This window comes from Enoplosus armatus, chromosome 13 (genome assembly GCF_043641665.1).
Source record: "Enoplosus armatus isolate fEnoArm2 chromosome 13, fEnoArm2.hap1, whole genome shotgun sequence".
NCBI classification, from domain to species: domain Eukaryota; kingdom Metazoa; phylum Chordata; class Actinopteri; order Centrarchiformes; family Enoplosidae; genus Enoplosus; species Enoplosus armatus.
In genome coordinates, this window is record NC_092192.1 from 12,430,042 (window position 1) to 12,450,616 (window position 20,575).

Consider the following 20,575-nt stretch of genomic DNA (forward strand, 5'->3'; position numbering starts at 1 on the left):
CTGAGTTTTTACATAAATATTAAAGCATTACGTTTTTCAAAACCTTATTTTGCTGATTATGACAGGTTTGACACAAACCTTTTAAATTTACATAGGTTTACAGTAAATATCTGATCAAAGACTTAGAATCTGAACAAGCATCTGGCGCCAGCCGTCAGTATTTGACAGATTGTGATCGTTGCTGCCACAGGCACAATTTGCAAGTACTCAAGAAGTATTGAGGTTCAACTAAAAGGACAATGTAAATTTATTTTTTTCTCTAAACGCAGTACTCTCCGTCACACTTAGAAGCTGCTTTGTGTTCTTCTGTTGGTTTGTCTGACCCCCCCAAAGCCACTGGCCTACATCAAAAGTAAATTATATCATTGAATACAAAAATACATCACAAACAGCTGGCAGATACATGTTGTTGTTTGAAATGTGTGCTGTTGCTAGTAAATTTAATGCTCTTCTCTCCATTTTAAACATAACAAGGATCTCACACACCAAACCCCTTTTACTTGAGTGGTGTCAATGCATCGCCTTCAGTTTGGTATGAGCTCAGGTGATCAGTCTGCCAGTTAATGAATACAGATGTTAGATATAAATCACAGATGTGGCACAGAGCAATAAGTAGTTATAAAACACTTACATCACTGCTTAAACGTACAAGAATTAGTCATAGCTAAATTAAGGGATAATGAACATTTTTATGATATATGTTTCACACAAACCTCTTCCTTGATTCACAGTTGAATCATGGGAAACGTGGAGAGTCAGAATGGGGACAGTGGTTTCTACGGCGATGTGACGGGACATCTCTCCCGTAAGCACACGTCCCGGTCACTCCGTCTCTCCAGCAAGCAGCCAATCACCCGTCGTTCCCGGCACTCTTCTTCTGTGAAACAGGAACACAGAAACTCTGAAGCCTCAACTCGCTCCTCCAGCACCCCTAGCATCCCACAATCCTTAGCAGAGAACGGACTGGAACCTTTCAACGCGACAGATGCGTTTGGAGAGTTCGGCATCAACCCTCACTGGACACAGCGCGTCGCCATGACAATGAGGCCGGAGTCTTATCAAAACGACGATGACCCCTTGGCCACGCCAACTCCTGAAACCTCAGAGGCGGACACTATCGCCCAGGATGGAGGAGAGGACTCCATGGGGGAGGGGGAGGGAGACATTGTTGGAGAGGAGAGGTACCTCCAGCGAATGACTGAGGGTCCACGGGAGGGAGGGAGTTTCAAAAAGAAGCGGTCCAAGTCTGCGGACATGTGGAGAGAAGACAGCCTGGAGTTCTCTTTGTCTGACCTGAGCCAGGAGCATCTGACCAGCACTGAGGAGATGATAGATGGAGGAGAAGAAGAGGAGGAGGAGCAGTTCACACGCCCCAGAGGCGGTGCAGGTGAGGATGGTAGAGACACACACACACACACAATGTCTCGTCTATTTATTGTAAACCTACAGAATACATGTCCAATTTGTTTCATGTTGTCATTCAGAAGCATATCTTTCATAGTTGTCAGGGCATGAACATGTTATATTTCCCGTCTAGAATCAATAGTAGATGTTGAAGTTTCTAGAATTTTTTCTCAGTATATAGTTTCCAAGAGAATGGTGTCTGATGGTTGAAAAAAATGTCACATATGTGTACGTCTGTGCGTGTGTGCAGGGTTGTTAGCTTGATTTGATACGTTTTTGCAGGTGATGAGGGGGAGCGAGGTGGGGAAAAAATTGCAGACACTCACCGAGTAGGGAAAAATGATTTGAGAAAATCTACTGATTGAAGGTTAGCTGCCATCCATCAATTGCAGTAGTTCGGTTGATCACGGGGGTTGTTAGCTTAACTGGCGCTGTGCAGGAGCGGCTGGGGTTCAGCGCGACAGCAGGCGGTAGCTGGTAACTTAACTGTTGAAGGTCTAAGCGCGGCCCCAGGTGGTCGGCTAGCTCAGAATAATGGATGGGCTTGCTGCCCACACACACACACACACACACACACACACACACACACACACACACACACACAGGCATTCATGCTCACTCATCAAAATCATACAGATTCACAGAAGGACACAGACACACATAGAGAAGTAATTTACACGTCACATGTGGCAAAGTAATCTAAAAGTAAGTGACAGTAATCAGAATACACCAACTCACCTTGCTCTCACACACACACACACACACACACACACACACACACACACACACACACTGCCCTGCAATAACCACCTGTGTATGTTCCAGGCTCAGCTGAAAGGGCATCGTCTCTGGACCATCTGTGCAGCCAGCAGAGTCCTGGCCTCAGGGGGCAGAGGAGCCGCTACGCTAAAAATCGGCGAGAGACCGAGTGCGATGGAGAAGGGGAGGAGGGGTTGATGTCTCCAACTGAGGAGGATGGTGGCGGGTATGGAGCATTCACGCTCCCCTGCCGACGCTCCCACTGCCTGTCTGAGGGCTTGGCAGGGCTCGGCATCCCGGCAGCACCGTGCCCTGCTTTCCAAGGACGCCGCGCACAAACTACTCAGGTTAAATCACATTTTATGAATAAATGAATAAATATACAAAGCAGACGAAACAGTAATCAGGTTAAAAGCCTTATTTCTCTACTTTTCTCTGGTATTCTGTCTCTCCTTTCTGAAGTAAAGACCCCAAAACATAAAATGATAGAGGACTTTGTTTACCAGTAGTATCCAGGAAGTTCAGGGGGTTCACTGACATGACAGTCACTCCAGCAATTGACATTTTGTTGACAACCAGAGACATTTCCTGTGTGCGCTTATGCTCTGTAGTTGTGTGTGTGTGTGTGTGTGTGTGTGTGTGTGTGTGTGTGTGTGTGTGCATGTTATATGTATGCGCATCCAATTGTGTGTGTATATTTTTGTAGTGGGGAAAGGGATTACAAGGAGTCGGATACAGAAGTCGCTGTGGGGCTACTTGTCCAACGCTGACCTGGTTTCTCCATTCCCCCTCCAGAAATTAAAGCGTATCTTTCATGCGCCATTCACTTACCACACACACACACTGTCCTAACATGCATAAATATACACATGAAGACATTTTGAGCATAATTTAGAAGCTTTGCTTACGATCTTACAAAAGCAGATTCACTTAAAGGATAAAAGAGGAAGTAAAGTCTCTGTATGTATCACCAAGAAGCTAATTAACAAGAGATTCTGTGGACAAAAACAAAACTACGTCAGAAGCTTTCTTCAATTTACTAATACTGAAATGGAGAACCAGGCTTTTCTTTAAACTCATTCCCAGAACCCTCAAGCACCTTTGGATAGCAGAGCACCCTAAGTGCTTGTTATAAATTCGTCTAGCCAGGCTGAGAGGGTTGTTAGACCAGATATAAATAGACCGACAACACAGCAAAGCAAAGACAAAAAACAGGGAGACTCAGTTTGGTGAAAGAAAAGTGTGAAGCACAGAGAACTTCTCGCTCGAAGTGAAAAGCTTTTTTTTAGCAGAAATGCATGGAAAAACATGCACACAAACACACATTCTGATGCACTAACGCACCCACACACACAAATATAAACCCAGAGACCCCCTGTGTAGCTTAAGCTGTCAGGTTGATTTTAGGGAAATAAACCTCTTTTATTACGTGGACTGGCAGATTGGTCATTCACACTAGTTTGTGTATATACATTAATAATCAAGTAAATCTGTTCTGTTTCTACCCTGTTTTTCTGGCTGACAGGACATATCAGGTGTTTTGGGCGAGGGAAGTGAGTATGGCGACAGTGGCATCGATGGTGTAACCATGGAGATAGACGGGGACGGAGAGATGGTGTCACGGCGCTGTAAGGCCATGTCGGCCTCTTTCTCTGTATACTCAGCTACTGAGAGCAGCGTTTTCAATGGGAGCGACAGCGGGAGCAGCAGTGCAGGCGGAGGAGAAGGCAGAGGCGGTGAGGGAGGCAGGGGAGGAGTGTATGAGAATTTCCGGAAGGAGCTGGACAATCAAGCCTGGGTGAGTTGCTTTGCGTGTGTGTTATTCTTTTTTAAACACAGGTGTTATTGATCGATCTGACGTGTTTGTTATCGCTCAATCACTCTCTCGTCAGACACATCAGGGTCGGGACTGCACGGAGGAGGCTGGCTCCGCTGTGAGTGATGAGCAGAGCAGCGGCACACTCAGTAGTGCATACCCATCGGACGGTCTGATTGGCTGTGCACAAGGCATAGTCAGGAAAGCAGGGGCTCTGGCTGTGAAGAACTTCTTGGTTCATAAGAAAAACAAGAAGGTGGAACCTGCAACACGGCGCAAGTGGAAACACTACTGGGTCTCTCTGAAAGGTGTTGCATAGACTCTCATACTCCTGTGGTTAAGATAATTTTGGATTTTTAACGCTATTTGATCATTTACAATGGAAAACAATAGGAAATGTGGGGATAGAAAGCAGGAGGCTGCAGGTCTCTTTTCATATTCAAACTGAGGACGTTGTGGTTACATGACATACACCTTTGACCCCGAGGCCATCAGCTTCTCATGAGCTCTCAAATGAGGACAGACAATATGTCGACCAATTTACGTATTTAGTTACCTAAATAATTATTGCTATTATTACTTAGATACAATGACTAACTGAGATTCAAAAATATTGACCAAAATGACCAAAACATTTATTTTAAACTAATTCATGTCACTGTCATTCAGATCTTAACCTGACCCGAACCTGTTTAATCTCTCACTCTCTCTCTCCTGTTAGACGGTCCGTGCCCTTGGTTGTCACCTCTACTGTCCTTGCTCACCCTGTTCTGTATGGCCTTACATTTCCTCTCCTCGGCCTCATCACAATTTAATTTTACGGCGGCATCCGTGTCTAATCCAATCTCTTCCTTGTGAAATGCATAAGATACAGAATATGCAGCTGCATTCCTGCCTGCCTCCTGTCCTTATATCCACTCCCCTAAAAATAGTATATTAGTCTCATAGTATTCTCCTGACATCATGTTATACATTAGCAATGTAGGTCCATAATCTTTATTATTTTGCTTGAATACAAATGAGGGATTAAATACAATATTGGTATAAAAGGGATACATTTTGTTGTTTTTTTTCCACACACTGTGATTAATGATTTGTAAATCATTGCAATGTAGTGCTGAAAAGCCTTGTTTTGCTAATTGGTTGCAATAAAATAACATTATTAATACAGCACTTAATGTGAAATAAGTAAAAAAAAATGTCTTTCCCTGTTTTTCTTTCTGTCTCCATCTTTCTTTTCTGTCTTCTTCAAGGCTGCACTCTCTTCCTGTACGAGTCAGATGGTCGTTCTGGGATCGACCATAACAGCGTTCCTAAACATGCATTGTGGGTGGAGAACAGCATTGTCCAGGCCGTACCTGAACACCCCAAGAAAGACTTTGTCTTCTGCCTGAGCAACTCAGTGGGAGACGCTTTCCTCTTCCAGGTGAGAGACACTGGTATTTAAAACATCCATGGGACACAACAGTAGTACTTCATAGTCGAAAACATTATGTGGGTCCACAATTTTTCAATTATTTCATATTTTTTGGGACTGCATGAAGTCAGCAGATCACTAAGAGAGACAGAGATGGATGGCAATAGGAAGAGACCAAATTTCCCTTGGGGGTCTTGTGTGTGTGTGGCACACAAGTACATGGCATTTAGTCGTGTGTGGGAGATAAGCCAGGCCTGTGTCCATGTGCTTGTTTTATGTCTGACATGTTTAAAGGCCACACTGTCATACTGTGACAGTTATCCACTACAGTAACCATTGTGTAATATTAAAATGGGTCTATTTATATTCATGGCAGCTGTCCACAGTGACATTCAATCAATGAATGGGAAGATAAGAAATAAAATGATGATGAGATTATAGTGACCACCCTCTCCCAGAGGCTAATAATGGGACTCATACTTCAATTATTTCAGCTGTCAATTTCTTAATTTCCTTCCCTCACTATTGTTGCCTGTTTTCTTATGTTTTTCGACTTATTCTTCAGAGATATCACCAGTTCTTTTTCCCTTTCCTGTCAGACGTCGGGCCAGACGGAACTGGAGAACTGGATCACGGCGATCCACTCTGCATGTGCCGCTGCTCTGGCTCGACAGCACCACAGGGAGGACACAGTGCGACTGCTGCGAACCGAGATCCGCAAGTTGGAGCAGAAGATCGACATGGACGAGAAGATGAAGAAGATGGGAGACATGCAGCTGTCCACCGTCACTGACGGCAAGAAGAGGAAGACCATACTGGAGCAGGTAAGGGAGCTGAGTTATGAGTCAGAAACACTGAAATTCTGTATTTAATGAAAGTAGTCAATTTGATTAAAGCTGCTGTTCATACAGTAATAACAGGCAATGTAAAAAACAGGAATCAGTTGCTTCTGTACTGTAAATACTGTAAATCAGTCATACTTTATGTCCATGTGCACCCTGCTGAGTGTCTTTAGAAAACACCTAAAGGGCTTTATGCACATCTTTGTACCTTTGCACTGCACTGATGATCACACGCACTGAAATCTCAGCACTAAATCATCTTCACTGTATGGCGTCATCCAAAATGTTCTCAAGGAGTACTAGCAACGTACTTGCAGCAGAATGCAGAATATTCATAGCACATGTTGAAACACATGCGATGCACACATTAGCAGGCAGCTGAACCTGAAATATCTTGCTAATCCTTCCATATTTAATAGCTGTTTTGAAACGAGTTGCAGTTGGAATGTCAAAGCTCTTCTAGCATCAGGTTTGTTCCCTTTCAGTGGAACATAGTGTATGGCTATACTCTCACTCCGTGCATGTCTGGAGCTGCTGCTGAATGTTAAAGCAGCATTGCATGTAAACATTGCAAGAGAGCTTGAGAATGTGCCCGCAAACAGTAGGTCTCCTTGTGGGAGCAGGCCTCTGTGTCTTTGTATGTGTGTGGCATTTGGTTGATAGTCAATAAAAGAAAACAATATTGTATAAAAAACACCAGGAGGTGATTAATCTCAATCATGCGGAACGCTTCCCGTTTCTAAGAAAGCTCAGGGATTTTGATTGCCTTCTCCAAAAGCACATTAGCTGAAATTGTTGGATCAAAGTAGTGAAAACCTGACTGGTTGATTATATTATTATTGTCTGACTTCTTTCAAAAGCAGTAACTGGAACCACATCAGTCTACAAAGTGAGTTTACATAAACAGACAGTCCTAGGATCTATGTTGAACTAGAGACTCAAAGAAAGAGCAGTTGTATTATTTATGCATTAAGTCCTGGAACAAATAGGGGAAGGCAGGAATTAGTGCAAATTAAGTCTAGATTGTGTTTCATCGCAAGTGTGTGCGTGTGTGTGTGTGTGTGTGTGTGTGTGTGTGTGTGTGTTTGTTCCACCTCCCACGGCCCACCCTGTGATACATTGCACATAGCACAGCAGGTCGGCCACTGGTGGGGGTTGTGTTGGTGAGTAATACCTCTCTACAGGGGCTTTAGCACTCCCACATCTCACTCCTCCTGAAACGACCAAATAACCATCTAACAAAGAGTGATATTTTGTGCATATTTTATTTATTTTTTGTCTTTAACACTGTCAGTGGCCAAATCTGGAGCCCTTCCATGGACAAATCTGGATGTCATCAGCAAAGTTTGCTATGTTGCATAACCACAAATCCATCCCTCTCACCTTTTACTCGTCTCTGTTAGATCTTCCTGTGGGAGCAGAACCTGGAGCGGTTTCACATGGATCTGTTCCGCTGTCGCTGCTACCTGGCCAGTCTGCAGGGCGGCGAACCCCCCAACCCCAAGCGACTGCTGGGCTTCGCTTCGCGTCCCACCAAGCTGGCCATGGGACGACTGGGCATCTTCTCTGTCTCTTCCTTCCATGCACTGGTATGATTAAAAATGTCCACGCACCCACTCACATTCATGCACACACGTTTTTAGTACTCGTGTCTGACTATGCATTCCAACTGTCTTCATAACTGTAATTTTACACCTAATCAGAGCTCCTTAATCCAAAACTCAGATTCTGTCCCACGTCTCTCTTCATCTTCCAGTAGGTATTGCATGAGAGGTTCCCAATTGCTGACCCTCAATACCAGCCCAGCTTGTAGAGTGGGTGTGTTTATCTGGCTGTTAGAGTGAGCGTCTTATCACATACTATACTCCTACTGAAAGCAAGAATTTCTACTTGCTTGACAAATGTGCAAACTATTAGGGATTGCATGTAACCTGAGGTTAAAACAGACTACAACTTAACAATGGCTACTTGAGCAAGGAGGAAGGGGAAGGCTAAATGATGAACACCCTTATATGAGCTTCGCAAACTAGCTCCAATGTTAGACTTTTTTCCTGTACAGCTGTCCTGAAGTAGCTTGGACGAAAAGTTTTGTTTTGTATGACACGCCAGAATAGATCAAAGTCCGCACCTCAAAAATCTACCCAAATGTTGCCGCCCAAAATGGGCCAGAGCCATCTGTCATTTGTTTCTCCAAAGCCAGAACACAAATGTGCTGACTCACAGCTGCAGTCTGAAGCAGCTGGCTACTTGGGCAGAAGCACAGCTTGAGGTTACAGAAATATTCAATTTAATATACTTTATTGTTAACACACAGTAATGAATTGCCCTTTTGTTCATATTGGCATTTTTTGTTTCTTTGGGTTATTCTAGAAGAAAAAGCCCTCAGTACAGGGTTTTCATTCAGGTTCAAACAATCCACAGTAAAGCTCACTGCTGCTGTTACATAATTGGTTTCTATTGAGTCTCTGCCTCACTGCTGAATTCTTTCAGTTCTAGATTTGACCCTGACAGTGTGTTGTAAAATATATATTTTTAATATATATAATATATTTTTTTTTACAAATGTGACTCCAGGAAATCAAGTTGACATTGCAATTTAACATTTGATTCTAATTTCAGCCCTAAACTTTAGTGTAACCCAAATCTAAACTATCCTTTTAAGAAAATGAGAACTAAACACAACTGTCCTCACTTTAGAGAATTGCACTTATTTCTATTATTTTTTTATTCTTTTATAGATATTTTGCTCCTTATAAAGATATCTACAGTATATACAGGAAGATAGAGACACGCTCTCATTTACTTACCTGCACACGCTGTCTTCATCTCGCACATTCAGATCATTCTCTTCACAAACTGTCATGATGTTGACAGCTCAGTGCACTGCACCGTGCTCTCGTTGTCACCTTTGGTGCTCCAAGAATGTAGAGAATGAAACGCCACCGTAGATGGAATGATCTATATGCTGCCGTATATCATACGGCTGTACGTTCTGCCAAATATCATCCAGGAAACAAAGAGCAGAAACAATGAGGTGGAAATAATATCTCTGTAGACCAGTTTCATACAAGCAAGCCATCGGATATGCCAAACACACACACACACACACACACACACACACACAGACAACATCAGAGGTTGATAGTGTTTTTTGTGATTGGTGGATCAATACGAACTCTGTTAGTAAGCTGCCATCCCTGAGGCACTTTCCCACAAACAGGCTTAACACTCTCTGCTCTGCTGACCCCCCCTTCTTCCACTGCCTACACCCTCACTTCCTTTGTCTCTCTCTGTGTTTCCTCCTCTCTCTCTTAGTCTCTCCTTCTCCTCGTCTGCCTTATTTTCTTCACCTTTTCCTTCATCTCTGTTTTTTACCATGTTCTTTCCCTCTAAGTTCATTATCACATCCCCCTTTTCTCTCATATTTAAAATGTTATTATTGCATTAGTCAAATACTGCTATAAATGGACACATTGTCATATATTTGCCTCATGTAAAATTACGACATAATTGAACTAAATTCAAATGAAAAACATTAACAGAATAAAGAATAGAACTTGGTAATGAATTAATGAAATACAAAAACATTAAAATGAACCAATTCACATTGCCTCTAGCAAAAGTTAATTGTCCTCTCTCTCAACTCGGTCACAAAAGGAACAACTCAAATTTTTTTTCTTTTGTTACTTGCTACAGTAATTCCTTTTATTCATCAGGGTTGTTATTATCCAGAGACGTTCAAACAAAATAGGCTGTACAGAATGTGATTGTGCACACATACATACATGCATACATACATGTGCATCAAAGTATGTATTTGTTTACCATGTAGTGAGTCAGAGCTGCTCATAGCCCTGTAGTTCAATGTGAATTAACCCAGAAATGCCAGGAGTGGTTTCTCTTTGAATGTGTAGTAGGTCACTGAAGGAGATGAGAGGTTGAAAGTGTTCAGTACACGCCATTACTATTTTATAGAGTTAGTTAGTTTGTTTACATTTGTGTGCATTTATATATATTTGAGTGCAAGAAGTGACTCATAGAACAAGCACTGGCAGCCACTTCTGTTAGTGTACAGTAACAATTTGGAAAGACAGTCGTACAACTCTGTAATGAAACTCTGTAGACTCAAATACCCTTTCCTTTGGATTCATGTTTTCTGTAATTATCACTGTCACAGGTGTCAGCCCGTACAGAAAGCAGCATCAGGAAGCGGAACCAGGCCATGCCTCGTACCTTTAGTAAACGTCGTAGCCGCTTCTCCTCCCTCTGGGGGCTGGACACCACCTCAAAGAGGAAGGCCACGGGACATCCTTCAATCAACCAGGTTTCTATAGTGACACATCCATACTACAAGCTTTAGATTTACTTCTCAGTTTTTGGTATTCGAAGTGGTAAAACGATAAGGTAGTAATAGTTTGGAGACATAGCTAGAAAGAGGTTATGTATTGTACTGTTCTGTGTGTGGTTGCAGGTGTTTGTTGATGGGATGGAGACGGTGAGAAAGCCATTGGAGCGCATGTTTGAAGACTCAGCCAGTGAGAAATCGGTAAGAGCTCAGCCATCTTCACAAAAGTACCAACACAATTCAAATGTCCCTTTATATTAAGGATCATAATAGAATTGTGTCCTCCTTGACATTTTTAGATGTTATTTTATATCTGCCCTCTTTTAATGTCGACCTAGATGAACTAAAAATGTATAAATAAAATTTGGGAAATGTTTGCTGTTGAAAGTTTGAGGTAAGAGTGCCAGTAGGCCCAACTTGTCTCCATTTCTATTGTGTTCCCTGCCCAATGTCCCACAGCCAAAGCAAGATGACAAAGGCCACAACTGATACAGTGAATGTTTATGTCTATACACTAATAATCTTCCTAAGGCTAACATTCCTCCTTCCTTTCTTAGTTTGGCATTCACTAGAGACAACCAGAGCTTTTGTAGCTGTAGGCTAATTCCTTGTCATTGTCTGCCTTTCTCATAAGCCAACATGAAAATCACTGGGGCATCTGATGAACCTTTGTACTTGTATAATGGGTTACGGGATTCTTAAAACCCTGAGGCCTGCAACATCGCTGGATTTTCCACCTCCTTTAACTTAACTGAGATCCTTTTGGTGCTCTGGCTCTTCATTTATGGGGGTTATATGGGGGAAGCACAAAATGCCTGCACTCCTTCTGCATCAATGAGCATTTCTTTGAGGTCATTTTTCAAGCTCCTGCTTTAATGTTTTCAGACATCCACTCCTCTCCTAGCTGAAGAGTGAAAGGAAAAGAGTGAAATTTGCAGACTATAAAACTTTAAAAGCTGCAGAATCTCGTCTTTCTTCAATGTTATCAGATGATTCTTGAGTTTATTTGCTGTAGATAAACAACCCTTTTCATCTTGTCCAGCTGTTCCTCCTCCTGCACCAGTCAACAAATTGTTTGCTTCACCAGACTAACTTGGGTCTATTACTGCTTTCTCCTTTTTCTTACTGCTGACCACTCTGCGGCATAGCCAGAAATAATGCCATTATTCTTACTCTCTACGTCAGATACTATTTTCAGATCAGTTTTGACAGATTCCCATTTCTTCTTTCCATTTGCTCCAGGCAATCCCAATTCTATCAGCTTCATAGGCTATCGACTGGAGGGATATTTCTGTCTGCTAATCCCACTGAGACAAATTTGATCTAATATGTTCAGATCATTAGCTTTCTGATGTTTCAACAAATTATGCAGACATTTGCTACCAAAGGACCTGGCAGTCTCACACCATCTGTGCTCTCGTGTATCTGTTGCATTGACCACAATTTATAAACAATTGCAAATAATGAATAATATCTTCAGAAAGAAAATTGATTATCCAGTGCCACCATAGGACTGTGGGTTTCCAGTAGTGCCTTATCACATTCTGGTAAATGATGATTTTATCTGAACTGTAAGGAAAAAGCTCCAATTACCCATGGGTTGTGCAAGGACAAGCATGCCAGCTCCATATTTTATGAGAACTGGTAGAAGGCAGCAGAGATGAGGAGGGGGAGGGAAGACAGGCCTCTGTCTGAAGTCAGTAGATGGAAGAAAACTCTGCAACACTAACCCACTCTGACTGTGGAGGCCCCCAGTGGCACCATGGGAGATTGATTTCCTTCCACCCACGCCCAGCTTCAGCTGGCAGGATATGGGATGACAGTAAAGAAATGCAAAGGCAGTAACATTCTTCAGTTGGTTGTAAGATAGAGCTGGAAATGCTGCATCAGTAGCATCTCCAGCAAGATTTGCTCCAAATGTTCACATCTGATGGACTCGTCCCAGCTTTAATGCTCTGTTTGTTCTGGGGAATCCCACTGATGGCAATAAAAGGGAATGAGAGAGAGAGGAAGAGAGTTTAGTGTGCTGCCTTGGACCCCCGCCCCCCAGCAGAGGCATCCTAGATGGGCCAGGAGGGGAGCCAGATGGTGCCGAGCAGGGCTGGGGAGTTCAGGGAGTTGGGGGGAGGTACTAGTTATGGGCCCCCCAGTCTGTTGTCTGTCTGAGAAAGTGTGTTTGTGTGTGTGTGTTTTTCTTTAAAACTGCGTGTGCCTGTATTTTGTTTGTGGATGTGAACATGTGTGTTTGTTTGTGCATACAAAAATGAGCGTTTGCATATAGTTTGCTCCCTCTGTCTCACTTTCACTCTAACCAACACACACACACACACACACACGGATCAGCATCAGTTCATTTAAACAGGGACCACCGGGCCGGATTGTTAACAGTCAGCAGATTGTATGGCGTGAATGAAAGATGGGGAGGAGGGAGATGATGGAGTGATGCACAGATAGAAGGGAAGGGGCACCAGAAGGAGAGGCAATGATTAGTGGGCAGTGGAGGAGGGGGGTGCGAGAGAGAAATGAAAGAATAAATGAGTCTGTGGTTGCTGATACCTGAAAGGAGGAGATAAGGTATCAGTGACAGACAGCGTGAGGTCGAGTAGAAGAGACGAGCAGGACAGAACCCGAGAAGAGAGGCTGACATGGCTGCCAGATTGTCGGAGGTCAGACTGATGGGTTTAAAAGGTTACACACTATGGTTTGAACAAAATGCACACACATATGTAACGCATACCCAGGCAGGGAGACAGTTGTATCAAGGGGCTCTCATCAACACAAATGAATTAGATTTTGTAATTAGATCTCTTGCCATCGCCAGTTTCCATCATATTAGTCTAATCAGTCTAAGCAAATCTGTCACAATAGGGGAAATAATGATGAATTAGGAGGGTTACTACATGATTTTAGCAATTTTAAATGTGGATAATAGAATATGGTTGTTTTTTTCTGGCTAATTCTTCCCTTAGCAGAACCTCAACTAACTGAAAGGTTTACATGATGACATTAAATTCATTATGAGGTACCTTTTGTTTTCGCTGAGCACTGAGGCTACTCAAAGATGCATAAACCCTCTGTGTGTGTGTGTGTGTGTGTGTGTGTGCGTGTGTGTGTGTGTTACAGAAGGAGAGAGAGGGCTCGGTGAAAAGTCTTCCTCAGCAAAATGTAGACAGCGACATCTGGGTTCCTGATTACCTGACTCCCTCCTGGGTGTGTCTGCCCAACAATCAGCCGGTCCTGGCCATCATACAGCCTGGCGAGACAGCGCTGGAGGTCCTGAGCACCGTCTGCAAGGTAGACCATTACCGATAGCAGTGCATCGGTGCACATTGACCTGAATGCTGTGCAATACATTGCGTATACAGGTGATGATTACAGACCGAACATCGTGCACATTGGAGTGACAGGTGATGCACAGTTTGCCCAACCTTTATCCTGCACGCACACATATAAACACATAAAAATGCTCCAGCAAAACTGTTAACCGTCAACAGCTGTTCAGCATGCAAATAATTCATTTTAACAGGTTTGTCCAACACATGCAATCTTGAGGAATGAGTCTCATAAAATTGCACGCAGCTCTGTTGAGGGGAGTTTAGAATACCTCAAGTGGTTACATAAGGATAATGAAATCCTACTGTTTTATAGTCTGTCAACAGCTAGAGACAGGTGACAGGTGTGAAAGTCAACTTTTTACAATTCAGCTCAGAATAACAGGAAAACAACATGGATAATTAGATGCAGATTATCAGAGGCTGTCTTCTTGAGTGTCAATCTGAGAATACCTGAGATGTAAAACTGTGTCTGGTACTTTTAGGAAGGCAGAAAAGTGAACACTGATGTCACCTAAGCTTGTGTACTGACAGTGTCACAGATATTTTCTTTGAACATTTTCATTTCTTACAATATACACTGCATATTACTGTCTCACACAATCTTGTTGAATTTCTCTCCAATTCATCTCCTCTTCTCCCTAATTGGTCTCAGCCAGAGACACACGAGAATAATGATGCCTAATGATATGTATGCGTTCCACTTAAGGGTCTGTTGAAACACACGTGTACATCTGATCGATGTGTGTGGGCGTTTGTGCGCACGCATGCCATCAACATCTCACAAGGAACTGGAGCATCTAATTCATGCCCCCTTTGTGTTACATACATGCATATACATGTGGATTACATACATGATTGGATACATACATGTCTATTTCCTTTTGTCAGGGGATGTTATGAGCTATAGAGTGTTGTAATGGTAAAGGGAATGGTGTTTTGATAGGTTCTTTTAAAATATTATCCATGTGTTACATGAGAAAACAGGCTTGGCTTCAAATTGCCGGGAGAATAAACCGCAAGTAATTAGAGTGATTATGTCTTGTCTTGTTTTGGAAAGAAGAATGAATACCATGGTTATGATTGCCTTTTTTAGGAGCTTTCTCCACTTAACTTCAACATGTTTTTTTTTGTTGCCTCCAGACTCATAAAATAGACCCCTCTGGCCACTACCTGCGCTTGAAGGTGTGGATTAACAACCAAATCCTCTTCTTTGTTCCCAAACTTGAAGAGGACATCTCTGATCTGGTGAGGAAACACACACTAGTCACATAATGAACCATGAAACTGCAATATTTCATAACAACACCCATACCAAGTAATGAAAGATGTGGAGTGCAGTTATTTCACTGTGTAATTTAAAGTTTTCAGTGTTTTTGTTAGATTACAGTCAAAGATGAGACACAATGTCCCATTTGGATTTTGGGATCTTCACCTTTATTATGAATGATATTTTTTGTTTCAGGGAGATCTGGATGCAAGCTTGTGCATGTTTTATGACTTGGTTGCAGATTTGATTTGCAATGCATACAAAATTCCCAGGATGCAAAGAAAGCTTCATTGCATATGCTATAAATTATGCAAAATAGTTTTCCGAGTGTATTATGTGCTCTGTGAACTGTACCCATTTATGTGTTTTTGTGCCTTTTGTTTGTTCTTTTCTTATTATTCATATGAACAATTACTGTCATCGAAAAAGACCTCACCTCCACATTATTCAGCCACTGTAAACCCCCAAACAAATTCCCTTTGTGACGGTGCTTTGTAGGTGATACACTGAACTCTGTCTCAAACAAAGTCATTGTATAACTTGCTTTTTTTCCTCAAGAGGTCTTTTATCTTCCTGCTTTGATCAGTGACTCATTCACCCTCTTTCATCCTTAGTCTATGATATTACATTATTATTTCTCCACGGTGAAGCACATTACACACTGCAGACTTCTGTTCCTTTCTGTTGCTTCATACACACAGCTGTGTCTATGCTCTCTAGGTCAAACCCCAGTCTAAGCACCCACTCACTTCTCAGACTTGACCTGGATTTTGACCCCACAACCTTCACATGCGATTGCTCTGTTAAGGAGCCTGAATAATACATGAATCCATCCAATCTTTATTAAGAGTGATAACATGACCTTGACCCTCTCCATCCAACAACGCGGCTATCCATCCATTTTTTGCCAGTTAAATATAATTTTCTTGTGTTTTGCAGCTCTACAAAGAGATTGAGATTTGCCCCAAAGCTACCAAGGTGATCCGGTTTGACAAAGCAGAGTCCTGCACCATCGGATATGGTATGCTTGTCTCTGATAATACCCCTTTTTGAACTAGATAGACTCAGTTCCTGTCATACTCTAAAATTCTGTATCAAATTGATTACGTAATAGACTTCATTGAGTCATTCTTTGTTAATGACTAAAGGGGGAGGAATCAGTGGGAGCGCTTTTTGGTGGATCTAATCGCTCGGTAGTTATGCTGCAGTAGTGCATATTGCCAAATGAGATATTTCAAAGAGGACTAAAAGAATTAATGACTGAATCTCTCTCTGTCTAATTATGTATGTCTATAGGTTTTTCTGTGGCTGTTATAGATGAGGATGGGACACAGCAGCTCCATATTACTGAAGTGAAAGCAGAGGGACTGGCCTCAGCTAAAGGTACAGATTTTTTTTTTTTTTATTAAGAAACAAACATGAAACGTGTAGTGTACTTTACATCAAGTGTCCGTAGAGTTGATATTCAGACATAGAAGACAAAACAAAGCAAAACATAAGTCCAGGACAGTTACCAGTTCTGAGTGCAGTAACAACAGGGGTTATGTAAACGGTATTCGTAAGCTGGGTACATATTTCTTCCATGAGTTGACATTACACACTCAACACCCTGATCCCACATGACATCTTATCAGTGCAGCTTTGTGTGACTGCATTGCATTAGCTGCTGAGCCAACCTAGCAAAATGTATTTTGTTTGGGAGAGAAAATGCACACCTTGTCTAGAAAGGTATTCACAGGTGTTCGCAGGTAGATGTCAAAGGAAAGAGGGGAAAGGTGCACGCTCATTACTCTGATGCAGTCTTTATTTATATATTTATTTATATAAATTCTATGGATCAACATTTAGGCACAGCTAGCCTTTTTCGGGAGGCAACCTTGCAATGGAGTCCATAGAGAGGTCCTTCACAGCCAAGAAGGCTGTCCACATGATATGAACCAGCAACTGCAAAACATTGTCTGACTGATTGTCAAACAGTCAATGTTACAAAGTAGAAAAACAGTCTGATGATGATGATGATGATGATACTTTTATCCTGAGAAGGGCATGATGTGCCAAAACCTTGATCAATGAAACAAAAATTAAAAAGATTGCATAGGAGCTATGAATTTGTGGCTTTCTCTCAGCATTCCTTTGTCTGCATCTGGCCGCTGTTTGAATAGCAGGGTCTAGAGATCAACCTCCTATTCATTGTTCCCTATCTTTTAACGGAGCCAGAGAGACCTAATGGGTTTGAGAAACACACGGCCGCTCTGTAGATACAACACTAATGTATAGAAAATAACATGCCCCACTATTGTGCCCCAGGGCCAGACCAAGGTTACTCAAGTGTGAGATTGTGTCCTCCAGTGCATTAGCAATCTAAAAGCTGCTAGCTTAGCAGGCTGCCAGCAGCCAGAGGATACAGCTGTATCGACTCCCCACCTCTATCGGCGAGCAGAGATAGAAAAAGCTTGTGGCATCCAGACAACCCAGTGCATCTTTTTTTGGAATACTACACTATATTTTGCTGAATCACAGAATTAAGTATGTCATGCATGACATTCATAGGTCCATGTGTAAGCTGGGATAAGCCTGTGTGTGCGTGCATGTGTTTTACTAAGACTGAGGAGGATGAATGGGGAGTGAAAGAGTGATCACGCTTCAATTTCTGCAGGGTATACGCAGAAACCAGGCCAGCATTGGACAAGGAGCCCCAAAGGGTCTTTTTCTCTATCTCTTTCTCTCTCTCTCTCTCTCTGTAATTCCCGCTCCCCCTCCCCCTACAGAAGCACACACAAAGACACATACATGCAACACACACACACAGCCAAGCACACACAGTCATACACACACACAGCAGTATATGGCCAGAGGGGTTATCTCTCTCTGTCCAATAAAGACTCTGCTACAGCTGACATTTCACATCCCAGACAACTAGGTCATAACTTAGGGCTAAATGTGTGCCTCATGTGTCTATATGTATGTAACTGTGTGTGTGTGCCTGCATTTGTCTGTGGCATTATGAAAGTAATATCACAGAATGTCTGCTGTTTCTATTATAGTAGATGATATAAAATGAGAAGTCAAAGGAAATGATAAACATGTGCTCATGTGTGACTGTGTTAACAGGACCAAAACCCTTTGTCTTACTTAATTCCGCAGCAAGGACAGGTGAGACTGCTGTCAGAGCTCCTAAACAGCTGTCACAACCAATCAGGTTTATTGGGTAGGGTTGTCTGCTAATTGGCTGGCTGATTTAGTGCTAATTCTCAATTAGCAGAGCCGGGCACAGGTGGTCAAGGGGAGGGGCAAAGAGAAAAAGCCTCAAACTGAAGCTATGTTCCAGTGAAGTCCATGGTTTCTTTTTTCACATCTAATACCACATAGACTATATACATGATGATGGGACAGGAATAGACAGGCATTGCACCCTCCTTCTTAAACCCATCCAGTCTTGTTAGATCAGTATTTGCCTCAAGCGAACATGCATCGAAGGATGCATTTTTAATGTATCGCACACATTAGAGTCTCAACATGTCCAATTAGCCAGAGAGCGGCTGTTGGGGAGTATGGCACTAAAGTTTTGTTTGTGTAGATCATTTGTACACATTAGCACTCTTGAGTTGACGGCCCACAGGAAAGCTTTCAGTGTTAGATGGTGCTTTGTTCGTTTGGTCATGGCCTGACAGATAATCCTTTCACTTGCTGTGCATTGCTTTTATTACTGTCTGTCTTTTTCAGTTGCAATGTGTTTCTCTCCAAAATGAAGCCACTGTAAAGGATACAATTGCTGTTTTCAGCATTTAAGGAGCCACCTGTATGAGCTGAATTTGACATTACTTTGTTTTGTCCTTTTCATTCTCCGTCAGGTTTGAAAGCAGGAGATGAGATTCTGTTGCTGAATGGGAAACCTGCATCTGCCCTTCAAATGGATGATATGAGGGCTGCATTTGTAAACCAAGCGTTGACCTTGAGCGTCAGCACCCTGCCCCAGCTGGACCCTCGGGTGCTGTGCTCCCTTCCACCCCGGCGCTCCGATGGGGAGCAGGACCCAGCCACAGACATCTTCTCCCAGAGCCAAGGTAAAGCTTCATGTTCTACATGAACATGGGATGAGTTGTTATTATTTGTGTTTTGAACAATGGCAAGTTTCTTGAGATGATGTGTACAAACAGTGTCCTCTAGTGACAAATATAGTGAGATTCTTTTTCCATTTCAAATGATATTATGTTTGTTTAGGGCTATTGAATTATCAGGTAAAAGTGAGAAGGTCAGGAGTGGAGAGTAAACTTGCTTTTGATGCATTTGACCTGCAACAGTTTTGACACGGGGCCTGACCTTGTGGTGTCACAGGAATTGGTCCAATCACACTCTAAGGTGCTGCATGCTGTTATGTGACAAATGTTGTTGTTGGAGTTAAAATCAGTTCAGAGTTGTCCATCCCGATACTTACTATATCTATAGCTTGACAGCATGTTAGAAATCATGTTTGATTGGTGGAAGCCTTGAAAAACAAAACAAACTACCCTTTAGATCATTGAATTGAAATGTGTTCCTTTTATTGTCCTTTTAGTTTTTATTCCTGTTTCTTGTCTTATACTGTCATACATCCTCTAAACCCCCAACCTTGTGTGGCGAAAAGAGGGAGAATGCAGATGGTGATCTTTTTAAGCAGAGGGTGAATAGGGCGATCTGCTAATTATGCACGGATGCTGTCTGCTAACCAACCTGCAGGCAGCCGCCAGCTTTCCTCTGACCTGCTCTTTTTATCCATGCAAGGGCACCATTTGTATTCCATTTATAAATTGGGGCTTGCAGTGCAAAGGCTGACAAGCTGGCATTGTTTATACAGGGACTCAGAGCAGTATGAATATTAATATGTATCCTTCAGCAGTGCGGAGCTGTCATTGTGTAGGATATGCCATAAGCAAAGGGTCAGATGGAAAGTAAAAACACTTCAGCAGCCAGATGGAGGTTATCGATGATGTCTCTTTCAAAACACAAGTGTACTGTGCATGAAGCATAGAAAATCAAATAAATTACAGCAGGTTGAGATGTGGATTTCACGGGCTGTAACTGAGTATAAGGACGTTCCTCATATTTGGGTACACACGGAATATATGTACACCTACTCCCTAGTGAGCTCTGTCCTTTGTCTCTGTCTGTAGAGGACATCCTGGATGAGGTGTCGGGGTTGACGGTGAACAGCCCAGATGAGAGCTTGGAGGAAGGATCTCGGATGACCCTGCAGAGCCCCGGGGGTCATCAGGAAGACAAAACCTGCTTGGGGATTGGACCAAAGGTAGGATATGGAAAGACACAACTTTGATATTCAGAAAGTTTTCAGACCCCTTCACTTTTTTCACATTTTGTTGAGTTGCAGCCTCATGCTAAAACTGTTTGAATGT

At 42.5% G+C, this 20,575-nt stretch overlaps 1 protein-coding gene across 1 annotated transcript in view; it reads left to right on the forward strand.

Annotated features, from left to right (window-relative positions):
- Nucleotides 1-738: 738 nt before the first annotated feature.
- LOC139294911 (rho guanine nucleotide exchange factor TIAM1-like) overlaps nt 739-20,575 on the forward strand; it is a 35,548-nt gene continuing 15,711 nt past the window's right edge. The window contains exons 1-15 of the mRNA XM_070916902.1: nt 739-1,387; nt 2,230-2,510; nt 3,689-3,961; nt 4,065-4,287; nt 5,233-5,405; nt 5,996-6,220; nt 7,642-7,827; nt 10,416-10,562; nt 10,710-10,784; nt 13,707-13,877; nt 15,059-15,163; nt 16,125-16,206; nt 16,482-16,568; nt 19,037-19,249; nt 20,336-20,469. Coding sequence (XP_070773003.1) covers nt 739-1,387; nt 2,230-2,510; nt 3,689-3,961; nt 4,065-4,287; nt 5,233-5,405; nt 5,996-6,220; nt 7,642-7,827; nt 10,416-10,562; nt 10,710-10,784; nt 13,707-13,877; nt 15,059-15,163; nt 16,125-16,206; nt 16,482-16,568; nt 19,037-19,249; nt 20,336-20,469 — 3,024 coding nt within the window. The remainder of the gene's footprint in view (nt 1,388-2,229; nt 2,511-3,688; nt 3,962-4,064; nt 4,288-5,232; nt 5,406-5,995; nt 6,221-7,641; nt 7,828-10,415; nt 10,563-10,709; nt 10,785-13,706; nt 13,878-15,058; nt 15,164-16,124; nt 16,207-16,481; nt 16,569-19,036; nt 19,250-20,335; nt 20,470-20,575) is intronic.